Below are 14,776 nucleotides of genomic sequence, written 5' to 3'. Positions count from 1 at the left end.
TGGGGAGAAACCCTGCTTGCACCCTCCTTCCATAACAGACATTCTTTGAGATTCATGGCTGAGCAGGGCCTGCCCAAAATATTTTGCTGCCTGAGGTGAAGGACAAGATGGGGCTTCCCCACCCCTGATATTCCTCATACAGAAGCTGACTAAAGGCAGCTAAATCTTACTTCAACACTGGCAACAGAACAGCAAGCCTAAGGATAGCACACCTGAGAGTGACAGGATCACTGAAGGGATGCAGGTCAGGCTGAGTGGTATACACACATCTGTCCCCCAACGCTGCACTGCTGCTCCCTGCCTCCCAACATCAGAAGCCTGAGGCTTCTGTCTCACTGTACCTAATGGTAGGGCTGGCTCTGTGGCTAAGAAAAGTTGGGATAACCATTTTTAAGCCCCAAACTATCTGTTGTGGTATGCTTGCATTTTATTGATCTAAGTATGCAATTTTCGCTAGAATCATTTTGTTTCTCTGCAAATAGGTATATATACAAATTAAACCACAAATATGATTTGCTCTCCTTCTCCTTCTGTCCCTAGTATTACTTTAATACCAAAGTAAAGCCTTTGAAAGTATGAACTTTGCTGGCCACTGACAGGCTTATTATTTGTTTTTAGTCAGCATCCCACTGGCTGGTAAATTATAGTTTTATTCTAGCCCAGAAAGCCATTGAGGATCTAAGGAAAAAAGCAGGAAACTTTGTTTAAATGACAACTGTGTCTAGCCTGTGGAAGTGGCAGACTTTCATATTAATCAGATAAGATTAAAATTAAATAAATAGATATCAGATAGATTAATCACTCACTCCTACTGAGTGTATTTTTGTAGTACAAATAACAATGGTTACAGTAAAGGCCAAGGATGAAATCTAGCTCCAATTTAGTGAAGGGTCTGGGATGTTATTGCTATGGGGAGAGAAAAAAAGAAAATAATCAACAGAGATTTTGCTGACTGTGTTGATGGACTGCATACTTGACACTACAGTTCTCTATTTCGCCTTTTCAGTTCAAGACTTCGTTTAAATAAAAACGTAGGCAATTTCTTTCTGTATATTTAAGGATCTGGTGATACTTTTACATTAAGGGATCACTGCCAAATCCATGATTTAAATTACCTGGATTTAAATCAATCCACTTGGGGGAGGTAAAAATTCCCATCCTGCATTTATATATCTCTTACAGACCTTTTTCCTCCTCCTTTGTTTTTGTTTTGGTAGGTACTATTCAGTTTTATACCCACTAGAAAGGAAGATATCGGATGCCAAGTCTCGAGACCTGGTGATCTACATCTGGGCTCATGCAGTGGTGGCCAGCATTCCTGTATTTGCTGTGACCAACGTGTCAGATATTTATGCTATGTCCACTTGTACCGAGCCCCGGAGTTACTCCATTGGCCATTTAGCATATATCATCATCTACAACATTACCACTGTGATTTTGCCAGTGGCTGTGGTGTTTCTCTTTATGATCCTCATCCGCAGAGCACTGAGTGTCAGCCAGAAGAAAAAAGTCATCATAGCTGCCTTAAGAACCCCTCAAAATACAATTTCTATTCCTTATGCCTCCCAGAGAGAATCTGAACTTCATGCCATGCTGCTGTCCATGGTTATGATTTTTATTTTCTGCAGTATCCCCTATATGACTTTGGTGATCTACCACACTGTAAATGCTTCTGACACCTCTGAGTACTTGCTTCTCACTGCCATCTGGCTGCCCAAGGTATCACTGCTAGCTAACCCCCTGCTCTTCCTGACTGTTAACAAATCTGTACGGAAATGTTTAGTAGGGACAATGGCGCAGTTACACCGAAGGTATAGTCGGAGGAACGTTGTCAGCTCCGGAGGTGCTGTGAATGCCAACCTGGAGCCTCATGTCCGTTCTGGTAGCCAGCTTCTGGAAATGTTTCACATTGGGCAGCAGCAAATTTTCAAGCCCACTGAGGATGAAGAAGAGACTGAAACCAAATCCACTGGCTCCAGTGACTACCAGCAGAAGGAAATTCCTACAACCAGCTTAGATGTAGAACAGGCTTTAGTTCAGAGGTCTATGCCTCATGCAGTTGCAGACTCTACCGCGCAAGTGGCGCCAGCTATGCCAACAGAAGCAGAACTGGCCAATGAGAAGTATTCCATGCAGCTAGGCTTTGGGCCCTTTGAGCTGCCTCCACAGTGGCTATCAGAAAATCGAAACAGTAAGAGACGACTACTGCCGCCATTGGGAAATACTCCTGAGGAGTTAATCCAGATAAAGCAGCCCAAGTGTAAAGCAGAAAGAAAAATTAGCAGGAACAATAAAGTCAGCATCTTCCCCAAGGTGGACTCGTAGTAAAAGCAGGCACTCTGCGTGACAAGGCAGGACCATATACATGATCCTATGGATCTTTGTTGATGAAATTTATTAAAGGCTTATTTTTTGTGTCAGTTTATGTAAAAACAAAACGAATACGTAAGTGTTCCTTAGGAATGGGTTTCAATACAAATATCTAATCTTATCTGTTTCTCTAAATTCATTTTTCATTACATACAAAGCTAGAGTTGATTAACTTCCAAAGAGATATTTTTGGACCCTTTCTGCCCCAAAGATGGCTTCCTCCTCTTTATCCCATTGTGATCTTTAAAGCTGGACAAGTGCAGCCAGTCTGCACAATGTACACACATGCAGAGACATTATGGTAGCTGCTGTACAGTTATGGAATGCTGTAGAAAGGAATTCAATAAATATGCAGCTTCATAACCTTTTGCTCTTAAACAAAAAACGCGGAGCATCTTTTAGGAGCCCTGCATGACCTGTCAATTTGGGATGTCTTTTATTGGTCAGGTACAAACAAACACTGAGCATTTCAATGATATTTTATAATTTAGTAATATTTTTCTCCTTGCTTTTTGTCCCTTTAAGGGCACAATCCTATGGGGATAGGCAGCTGCCTTCAAACTTGGAGGCAACTGCCTCTCCAATGCAGGGCGGGCAGAGCACGTAGGGGATCTTCACCTCCACGCTCCAGCTGCTCTGCATTTGCAGCTACATGGCCAATTTCAGCTGTCTAGCCACAGTGCTTCGGGGCGGGGGGCTGGACGATACATTGGAAGCGCCGTACTGGCCCTTCCAAGGTCCCTGCCCCCAGGAACGCCCCCTTTCCTCCTGCTCCACGCTGCTCTTATGAGTGCAAAACCTGGGACAATCCACGCTGCCTACGAGGCAGCAGGGGAGGGGGCAGGGGAACCGAATAATCCTATGGCTGTCCAGCCACTGCCTAGCAGCTATAGGATTGCTAAAGTATTTTAAGCTGTAGTCCTGTGGTTGAGACAAGAATGGGCTAAAAATACATGCATATGATCTTGAGTACACTTCCTATGAAATATTTCCATCCAGGGACTGACATTTAGTGGGCAGAGTACTGAAGGTTTTTAGAAAAATGATCAGCGGACCAGCAACAACCTAATGGAGATAAAATACAGAAGACATCAGTAAACAGTTTTTTTTTTTTACAATACCACATGAAAAGGAGCATAGCAAATTTTGAGTGTTTTTCCCCAATGAAGCATGAATATACGACTTGCTATTGAAATGTAATAATCACTGTGTTAGAAAGATTCCCGTTATGCTTCATACAGAATATTTTGTGTGCCTTTCAGTGTAGCGTGGTCACTTCTTTGGTGAAATGGCACTTAAGAAGTGGTCTGAGTGTAACACACTTGCACATACTCCATGGATTACATATATAAAATACTTCTTCACTATGGCTTACAGACCTCAAACCATGCAGCAGGTTTGTTCTTTACTAAGAAATGAAAGAATTTCAGGTTTTAATTATTTGCACTCTCAGATTATGTTGTCTGTGATTCATAACAGTTTGATTTGCCTGGTCTGTCTTTAGCTTATCTTGGTTTGTCTGAAGGAAAAGGAAGAATTTTAAAATTTAAAATATTGCATAGAGAATTATTTTGGTGTTTCTATTATTTCTACTATACTGAATGAATAGATGCAAGTTGGATTTGACTTGTGATCTGATTTTCCTTTTTAAACTGGTATGCAAATTATGAAAAGAGAATATGGAAATACAGAAATATTCAAAATCCTTGAATAATTATTTACCTTGAATAATATTTTCTAAGACTTTAAAACAGAATAGGACAAAAGGCATATAAGGTGCTTTTTTCCTTTTAAAAACCAGCATACTTGTATGTTTGCAGAACATGAAGAAAGGACATGATGCTGTTTTCTCCTCAAAGGTGCATAGTTGGACAGTGTTGTGGCTTTGAACAAAGGTACTTAAATGCCATTGTGAGGATACAGGATAGTTGAATGTTTACAGTGGGGGTGGGGAACCTGTAACCCCCCAGATTTTGTTGGGACTCCCATCAATCCCAACCAGCATGGCCAATAGTCAGGAATTATGGGAGTTGTTGTCCAACATTTGGAGCCCCTCAGCTTCCTCCCCCTACCCCCAATCTAAAGCATATGAAAGTGTAGCATATTATAAATAGTATATGTCTAAGTAATACATGTAAATTATTCTTGATTATTTCATGAAATAATCAACCTTCATGGTATAGCATCCTTCACAAACCAAAGCCGGTTACAATAACAAGCATCTTAAGTATGTTCAGACACTTTGTTGTAGATCACCTTCTTCCTTCTTGTATATCATGAATGTGGCTTATTCATTATTTCACTAAGCCAATCTAGAAACTGCTTTGTCTCTTGCAGCTGTTGTTTGCAAGCAATCCCTTTCTTTTCCATAAAAGTAGCCACTGCAGTTCCTCAGAAAGTGCAACACGGATAGCGCTCTTTCAGCCCTCCGACTCCTGCTTTAGAGTAGATATTTTGGGCATGCTGAGCCGTCGGGTGGGACTTCTGCTTCTTAATTGAAGTACTTTTTCCTTTTAAAGTGTGTTTTTCATGAGAACAAGCAACTCTTTGCCATGTTTACAGTAAACAACCATTATCTGAACAGCATAAGGTTTAAAGCAAGAAAAAGGACCCAGCATAAACAGAGGTTCTGGGACCCAGGTGTTCTTCCTTAAGTATTTCTGAAGTTTCAGAGGGATCTGTAGATTCCAAGGGATCTAAGAGTTATTTCTACATGTTACCAAGAACAAATTTCGCAATGAAATGTGTAAATAGTTTATTACTTCAGTGTCAAGTCTCTTTCTTTTCTCATGTGGATTTGTAGATGCCACAAAAACCTAGAATCCCCAATTCAGTTGTTACTAAAACTGATTAGGGTTTGGGTTGTCTGCGGTCTTTGTTTCTACTGCAATCCAACCCCAATTATGTTGTAACCAGTGGGGGCTGGTGGCTCCGATTTTGGTGGGGCTGTGAAACCATTCCAGGTTATAGTCAGAACCAGCCAGAACTCTAAAGGAGCTATCCAAGGTGCTCAAACCTATCGCTAAAATAGGTTCAGCATGTTGGATAGATCCTTTAGATTTCTGGCTGGTTCTGACTGAAACCCAGAATGAATGCACAGGTCCACCAAAATTGGAGCCACCAGCCTCCACTGATTGTAACCTGTCTTCTAATTAAAAGCAACTTTCTGGAGCCGGAGTAGGCAATCTGGTGCCCTCCAGATGTTTTGGACTACAGCTCCCATAATCTGTGACCATTACATATGTTGATTGGGGCTTATGTGAGTTGTAGTCCAACCCATATACAGGGCACCATGTTTCCTATCCCCTGTTCTAGAGGAAAGTCATTTTCAGATTCATATCCTTGGTTCAGGAACACACTCTAAGGTTTGGTGATGCATCTCTGCCTTCAAATGTAACTTAGCCCAAGACTGCATAGTTATCACTGGGTGAAATTATCACTATTTGGTTGGTCCCTAGTAAACGAGCATCACATTCTCAGCCTAAAGGCTGCTAGTGTTACCAGGCCTCACCAATGTTCCTACACACACACCCTTATCCTCTCCCATCTAATAATCATCTCAATGTCTCTATCAGCCCTGTCTTTCTCAATGCCAGCACCTCAACTGCTCAGAATCACAGGCAGCCTAGGTAGACAGAGATGTCGCAGCCTCTGCGGCTGTGATTAGCTTAACAGTTTTGATTTTACAGTGGAGTTGTGCAGCCTCAAAGCTAGGCAGCTGACCAGTAAGGGGGCTTACAGGAGACCTTACACTTTAAAGTAATAAGGTAACTGAACAATTATTCATGCATCTGCAAAAATGGGCTTTAGGCCGTGAAAACCTAAGTCGTAATGTGTTAAAGTGCTGGAGGAGTTGTTTTTCCCCCACAACAAAACAGCCTGGGCCCAACATACCCAAGAGACACTTTGGTCTACCATGAGCTTTAACAGCAGCTGGGAATACTCTCTTGAGTACACCATCTATGCGCTACAAAGACTGCATGGGCATACAGAGAGGTGTTCCTGGTGGCTGCCCCTCAGCTTTGAAATTCTCATTCCTTGGAGACTCACCAAAGACTGAGGACGTCCATCTTCCTGAAGTACTACAAGTTGTTTTAATTCAAGTTAAGTTTTAGTGATCAAGGATAAGAACATGAGAAGAGCCATGCTGGATCAGACCAAGGGTCCATTTAGTCCAGCATTCTGTTCACACAGTGGCCAACCAGCTGTCCAAGCGAAACCCACAAGCAGGACATGAGTGCAACAGCACCCTTCCACCCATGTTCCCCAGCAACTGGTGTACATAGGCATACTTGCTCTGCTACTGGAGATCGCATATAGCTTTCAGGACTAGAGAGTACCTGCTTTGCAACATTATTGTAAAAGCTAGACATTTAAAAAAACGCATTAAAGGACAGGCCAACTGGATTTTATACATTCGTTTAAAGGAAGGTGGAACTGTTGAGAAGTGTTGATAAGATGGTGGAAGTGTTGATAAGGTAGCTGATAATGTCAAATCAGTTGACCTAACTTGATATGAATGTGCCATCATCAATGGAAAAAAACAGGTGGCTTTATTGAGACTGGGATGGATCCAGAAGTTAGTCATGCTTTAGTCCTGCTGAAAGCAAAAGGACAAGTTAGTCAAGGGAGCTAAAGCACGACTAACTTCCACTAGATCAGCCTTGACACTCTCCAGGTTCATTGGACTACAGTGCCCAGCATGCTGGGAATTGTAGTCCAACACACGTGGAAGGCACCAAGTTGGCAAAGGCTGTTCTAGACTGAATACGTTGGTTTTTCTCCATATTATAAAGTTGTCTGGTCTATTTTACAGAACAGTCAGGGTAAAACTCTCATGGTGCTCTTGGTAAAAACCTATGGACCAGCTTGTTCTGCTAGATATTCCAAGATTTTTAGGAAAGAATTAAATGATTACATGGTTTATTACTAATACTTAGAAACCACAACCACCACCACCCGGATAGGAAAGAATCACAGTCTCCTCCCCCTCTAATTTTTCAAAAAAAATCCATGGAAAAATGTGGGTTAAAAAAAAAAATCCCCCCCCCCTCGCCATTTTTCCCTGGGTTTTTTTTTTCCAAGCCCTTCACATCTCTAGCTGTAACCCTATGTACAGTTATATGGGAGTAAGACCCACGGAACACAAGGTGACATAATTCTGAGTAAAAATGCACAGGATAATGCTGAAAACCTATCTTTTGATTGAAGAAATGTCACACATATATGAGCATTCAGCCCTTTTCAGCCTGTTCAATATGTACCCATTGGCACTAATCTGGGTGCAATGCTGGTAGTGATGTTAATTGAGCACCAAGATAACAAGTTTGGGACTGCAAGTCCATTTTTTCCTAATGCTCCTTGCACAGCATACTTCTAAAGTCTGGGCTTCCTACCTGCCTGGATAAAACTATTGAGCACAGAGTGCCACTTACAGAATTTACTAGCAGAAATAAACATCAGTAGATCCAGAGACAACAATAAAAGCCTTGCCTAGACATTGATACACATAAAGGGAATATGAGCAGACCGACTGATTCTCTTCCGAGGTGAGAATTAAATGTCCCTGTCAACTGTATGGAACAGAAGAGACTTGATGCAGTTAAGAGAGCTCAGGTTGGAAAAAAATATAAATGCCTAATTGTTTTCAAAGAGAGGTAGGCCACAAGAACAGCAGAGTTGGGTTGCAGCTGGCTTTTAATATCATGAGGAAATGATCATTAATTATTTCCAATAGACTCTAATTGTATTCTGAAACAGCTCCAACGCGTTTTAGATTTTATAAAATCACTTTAGTTAAGAAAGAAACAGGATTGGTTATGAATAAAACAGTATCGTCGGCGAACATCAAAAGCGCAGACTCCGTGCTTGTGAGCTATGATGCAATCAGGCCTGTTCAGTTTAGCTTATGTTGAAGAGAGCATGACACCAGCAGTAGAAGAGAGAAAATGGCAAGCAATTCCAGAAAGCCTCTAGAAAGGTTTACATTTTATTTTTATTTGTCTCACTCTCCAGTACATTTTCTAGGATTCTGCCTGAGTGCCTTAAACTGGCCAATATCCAAAATTATATTTGCCCAAAGGCTCAAGATTAACTTTGCAAGCAGACACTTGCTCCTTTTTGAGAGACCCCAGAGACCAAGAATCCCAGCAGGTCTGTTCTGATTTAAGAGAGCTTCATTAAACCCAGTTTGTTAACGATTAGACTCAGTACTCTGGCTGGTAGCAATTTTTGCCTGACTCTGGGGAAACAAGCAGCAAATATAAATGTGCTCTTGAGTGCCAGGGCTTTCTCAGAGGTTTTCATGTCAAGTTAAGAAACTACTTTACAAGCAGCTGTAGTTATACAGACAGATTGAGATATGTTAATCCCCAGTGAGTGGTAGCTGGCTAATATGAATCTAAATGGAGTGCCTGTGGTACTGGGCATGAAATAAGCATTTCTGATCTTCTGAAATGCAACAAAAGCAATGGGAACAGTGACCTCAGTGCTATCAAATACAAATATATGCAAGTGCAAAGTTGATAGAAGATAAAGAGGGTAGGACCCTACTGCTGACAGTGAGCATCACCAGTTCCTGGTGCATGTGCAGCCAGCCCTGCTGGTGGTGTCAGTGCGGGGCCCCTATCACTGAAGGCAATGATGTAATGCTTCCGGGGGCAAGCCCCCAAATGACCGGAAATGCGCATTTCTGGAAAGAGCAGGTCGCACCTTCCATAAACGTGTGTTTCCAGTTGTTTGGGGGCTTGCCTCTGGAAGCACTACATCGCTGCCACAGGTGGTAGGGACCTTGCACACACCGGGAACCAGCGGTGTTCGTGCCAACAGTAGGTCCCCATTGGATCATACCCAGCTATTCTTATGGGATACCACGAATGAGTGCAGCTTAAATAAATTGGTAATGCTGTCTACTGTGATACAGCCTTCTTGTTCTCAGTAAGGGCCCCTCCAACCATCTGAACAGCACCCATGCTTCAATGAAAAGCTCTGCTTGTGAGAAACTGCCTCTCCTTCCTGCTTCTCTAGGGAGGAAAGGTGCTCTCTCTCTCTTGCAAGTTGAGCTATGGTTTAAAAAACAGTAGCAGCACCTCACTGCTGTTCTGCAAAAATCCAAGAGGTAGTGAGAGAAACCATAGCTCTTTCTTATCTGGGGAGGAAACAACGGGTAGTTTCTTTCCCTTCCTGTTCATTTTTTTGCGGGAGGCAATGTTTTAAATGAAAACTCAACTTGCAGGAGACTGAGCACTTTCCTTCCCTCCCCAGTGAACCAGGAAGGAGAGGTAGGCATTTGCTGAGAGTAAGGAGGCTCTTTCACAGTAGACAGCTTTGCCAATGTATTTAAGTGGTCTTCATACATAGTATCACATAAGAATTTCTGTTTCCTCTTTGAAGCATTTTTTTATCTTCACTTGTACTCATGGTTGTGATGATCACAATGTGGACTAGTTTGATTATTTCCAAAAGGATATCCTAGAGATTATGGTGGAACAATAGATGCAATACTGCCATAGCTGTTCCAGCAATATGGAATTATTTTCTTCTGTAATCATAGGTCTGCAAAGAGCTTCTGTTCCTCAGTCTCATTCAGGGCCTGCAGGTGTTTGCAGGTGTACAGAGAACATGTAAAATCACTGTAGTGTAGCACTGGAACATTGTCCAAAGAACAAGAAGCATTCCACCAGTGTGATTACTGTGTCTCATATCTCAAGGTCTATATGTTCCTAGGATGAAAGAAAGAAAAGAAGAAAGGTTTAGCTTCACAGGATCAAAATCAGGATTATCAGCTACTGGGTTAAATCCAATATCACACGAGTGGACTCTGCTCATGCAATACAACTTACTCTTGCTCTCCTCCCACCTGCAGCCCCCTGCATTCCCCCCAAAGCTCTCGAGGGTCCACTAACTCTCCAGAACAGATTTGGAGCGTACAGGGATGGAGGCTGCAGGGGGGATGAGAAATCCATTCCACCAGCACTGAATCCAACCCTTTCAATTTCAAAATACTCTCAAATTACAGTCATATAGTCCACCAACTTTGACCATCTATGGTTGTTCCCATTGACTCCCTCACTCTGCATTTGTGTGCTTAAGTCAATCCACTAGTTGTGCAATATCTGCCATCCCCAGTGGTCTGGCTGCACTGCATTATCCATGATGTTTTTAGAAGATGTGAGTTTCTACTTTTGTCCGGCTGATTTTGGAAGTCATTCACACCCTCCTGCATCTGACAGGTCTCTCCAGTAATCAGGCTAGGAAAAACAAAACAAAAACTTTATCTGCCTGATAGCCACAAAGCCAATGGTAACTGGAGTCACAGGTTGAGGTGTTGCAGTGTGCTCTCTCCCCTTTATCCCCCGATGAGCTGCTCAACATTGATTATGTTGAGCTGATTATGTCTCAATTTTTTGTGTCTAGCTTCTTTTGAAGAAGCCACTCTTGCATTATATTCATCATGATGGGTTGGTATTGTCCAGCTGACCCAGGCCTGACACAGTGATTTCTAATGTTATGGGAAGGCATGATAACGTCAACGTCTGAAACCACACAAGCATGGAATTATCAACTGGTAGCCCACAATCCCCCTCTGGTCCCCATTTTCTTCAGCTCCCATTCAGGGGGGTGCTGGCCAGCCGAGAGTTAAGTGCTGCCTTTTAGCCAGTAAGTGCTACTCTCACTGGAACTTCCCCACCAGCACCTCCCTGGCCTCTGGTCTCAGAGGCTTCACTCCCAGGGCCTCCCACTCCCTGGGGAGCAATGAGAAGTAGCCCAGGTTCCTACCCCTACCCATGGCACAGCGGGAAGAAGCTGCAGAGGTCTCTGGAACATCCTCCCATTTCGCACAGGTGGGTGAGAGAGCTTTGGCGATTGGGTGGTATAGAAATGTAATGGATGAATGAATTAATGAAATAAGAGGCTCCATGCTGCAAAATACTCAAAGGTGACGGTTGTGACCAAACAGGCGGGATGCTCCCTAGATCAGAAGCAGAGCCTCACACAGTGCTCTGCAGCTCACAAGGAACAGCCTCGGAACACAGGCAGCTGCCTTATACCTGAGTCAGACCACTGACCCACATAGCCCTGTATTGTCAACACAGACTGGCAGCAGCTCCCCACGGTTTCCAGCAGGAGCTTTTCCAGCCCTACCTGGAGATGCCCAGGATCAAACCTGCAAAGCTTGTTCTCTACCACTGGGCTAAGGCTTCTCCCTTGAGAGCTTCTCACTCAGCAAGCATCACATGCAAAATTAGAAGCCCTCCAAGAGAGTTCCCTGTGGCATCCTCTCATTGTATTGGTGGCAGGGCACCGGCAGGGGAAGTCCAAGGGGTACAGCAGAAGGAAGGTGCTGGGAAAAAAGCCCAAGAGCAGGTGCTGGCTAGGCAAAAGGCAATGCCCCTCTTTAGCTTTTCTCTCAGCTGGCCGACTCACAGCACTGAGAGTCTGCCTAAGAGTCTTCAGCTATATCTCTGAAGCCTCTGCACCAACCCGCTCATTTCGTGCTCGGAGGGTTCTTCAGCCTGAGCGGACAGACTTTCCCAACCAGTGCTCACCAGGGGGAGGGGGGCAGCGATGTCAAAGCTGGGAAGGGGCCTGCTACTGAGCAGCCTGGCTGAGGACCACCTGCCCCTCTCTCACCCCTCCAGGATGAAGCCACTGGCCATGAGTTCAGGTTTAGATACCCTTCACCTACACTGGCCACGCACTACTATATAACATCCCATTCCCAGTGGCAAATCCCTCCTACCCAAACTAACTATATTGTTTAGTAGAACTCCCTGTGCAAGTTTGGGTCTATCATGTAGTCCTTTTTCCCCCAGTCAGGAGCTATCAGTGAAGAGAAGAAGCAGGGACAAGGAACCTTACTATTTGATGGCCCATGACTCATAATCTAATTCTACTTAGGATGCAATCCTATGCATGTTTAGACAGAAAAAAGTCCTACAACTGCCAGCATTCCCCAGCCAGCCATGCTGGGAGTTGTAGGGCTCTTTCCGTCTAAACATGCATAGGATTGCACCCTAAATTATTAGGCCGGGGGTGGGTGGGTGGGGGAAGAGTCTGAATAGGGATACAATCTACATTTCTCAGTCTATAAAATATTAGTGCATTCTAAATAAGAAGCAAGCCCTGACCATGTTAGCTAAAACTGTTGCAATCTGTTGATAAAACAGCTGATATTTGCTCAACAGCCACATTCTCCAAGCAGGTGCCCTCCAAACATCTTGGACTATAACTCCTATCATCTTCGCCAGCATAGTCAATGGCCATACTGGTTTTGGGTGATGGAAGTTGTAGTTTAACACATCTGGAGGGTACCAGGTTGGGGAAAGTTGACATATGGTTTCAGAAAAAAAGAGTAATATACTGAAAGTCAGGTGATGCCACCTAGTGGATGAAAGGACACAGAGTCTGATATGCCTGACGTTCATATGCATGTTTTAACATGGGATGCCTTTCCTTTAAAATTCTTTATAAAACTACATCTACTCAGCCAAATGCAACAGCGGCATGGAATGAGAACGTGGCTGATTTCTACTCTGGATCTTTCTTCTTTTAGTCCTGGATTCCTTTCCTCCCAAAGCCTCTTGATTGGTCTTGGTTAAAGTCCTCTTGACTCCATCTCCAAATACTGTAGACAACACTGAAAGACAAAGTTCCAGTTTTATTCTCAACAGTAATGGTATACACGTGCAAGGAAATCTGGCCTGTAGAGTGCAATCCTATACCTGCCTACTCACAAGTAAGTCCTATTGAGTTCGTCTGGGACTTAGTGCTGGATGTATAGCAGGCTTTCCCAACCTGGTGCCCTCCAGATGTTTTATACTATAACTCCCAGCATTCCTGATAATTGGCCATGATGGCAGGGTGGCAGGGTGGATGGGAGTGGAAGTCCAGAACATCTGAAGGGCACTAGGTTGGGGAAGACTGGTGCATAGGCTTGCAGCCCACCTTCAGTCGTGTGTGCTTGTTTTTTTGTTTTTTTTTTATGATAGGCAATTGTACTAACTTGGTTAAATCTTTGCCATCAATCCTGTACTCCAAGGTACATTGCTTTCAGTGGTATATTGCTTTCATTTTCCTTAGTCAGCCACATTTAAAAAGAAATTAATCACAGCACTGTAAGCACTGTCTTTAGAAAGAGGCCTAAGACTCCCAGATCCAGGTGCTGCATTTTGATTTTAACTTTGGCTCTTTACTGCAGAACAGAATTATGCAGCACTGTGATCCTAACAATTCGCTTTAGATACTCTTTGAAACAAAGAAATGTCCTGCTTCATGGGGAATCAGTAACCACAAAAAACGTTGGTCAAATTACATAAACAACTGTTCTAACACATGTAAATTGATACAGGAAAAGTTATTTAAATCCAAATAAACGTGTCTGTAGAAAAATCCCAAATATAACTGATCTTGGCAAAGCAAGCATTTTAAGTCAAAGAAACAAAATAAACAAAAAGAAAAGTTAAGAATGTAAGAAGAGCCCTGCTGAATCAGACCAAAGCTGGATCTAGTCCAGCATTCTGTTCACAGTGGCCAACCAGCTGCCTGTGGGATGCCTGTAAGCAGGACATGAGGGCAATAGCAGCTTCCCACTTGTGTTCCCCAAGGTCATGCATAACGAGTCTAATTCCACCAAAGTTAAGTACTTTTAAAATAACAGGAAGCAGAAAGTAGGAAAAAACAGACAGTTCCCACAGTGGATGTAAGAAGTGGGATCCCTATATTGGAACTGGTGCTATTTAATGCATTCATAAATGATCTGGAGTGAGCAGTGATGTAACCAAGTTAGCTCATGACACCGAATTATTCAGGATAGTACAAAGAGCAAATGACCCCCCCCCCCCGCAGCACAATGAAGAGTATATCTGATGTGCATTTAGTTGCACTGATCAGACCTCCAGATGTGAGATACTTCTGCAGCAAATGAAATATCAACAGCTCTCCTGCACATTCTGGAAGGAGCCCAGCCCAGCTGTCTTACAACGTATATGCGCTACCACATCTATTCGTGCGCTGCGTGGTTTCAATCAAATTTCCTTCTAGGTAAGTGTGCATGGACTTGCTGCCTTAAAGTGATCCAGCAATTTTCTGCTCGCGGCCTATAGAATCTGGTGCCCTTCAGATGTGTTAAACTACAACTCCCAGCATTCCCCAGCCAGAAATGCTGGCTGGGGTTTGCTGGGAGGTGTAGTCCAACACATTCGGACGGCGCCAGGCTGGGAAGGCTGCCTTCGGCAGGCATTCGGTTAGCGCTCTTTTAGAACTTCTGCAAGGGGCTTTGGCCTTCCCCCGTGCACCACCGGGACCTTGGAACTATTTGCGCAGCCCCAACATGGTTCCCACGAAGCCAGGGCTTTAATTTCCGCCCTTAGGGTCCACCCTATTTCCGGGTTCTGCCGCGTCGAAC

At 43.5% G+C, this 14,776-nt stretch overlaps 1 protein-coding gene across 1 annotated transcript in view; it reads left to right on the top strand.

Annotated features, from left to right (window-relative positions):
• The window catches only part of GPR176 (G protein-coupled receptor 176), a 38,258-nt gene extending 33,128 nt beyond the window's left edge, over positions 1 to 5,130 (top strand). The window contains exon 3 of the mRNA XM_084845045.1: positions 1,218 to 5,130. Within this exon, the coding sequence (XP_084701171.1) occupies positions 1,218 to 2,325 (1,108 nt within the window). The 3' untranslated portion in view covers positions 2,326 to 5,130. The remainder of the gene's footprint in view (positions 1 to 1,217) is intronic.
• Positions 5,131 to 14,776: the final 9,646 nt, after the last annotated feature.

The sequence above is a fragment of the Heloderma suspectum genome, chromosome 1, assembly GCF_057233095.1.
Source record: "Heloderma suspectum isolate Gila_16-S chromosome 1, 16-S_ref, whole genome shotgun sequence".
NCBI lineage: Eukaryota > Metazoa > Chordata > Lepidosauria > Squamata > Helodermatidae > Heloderma > Heloderma suspectum.
This window is presented reverse-complemented; position numbering and strand designations above follow the sequence as displayed.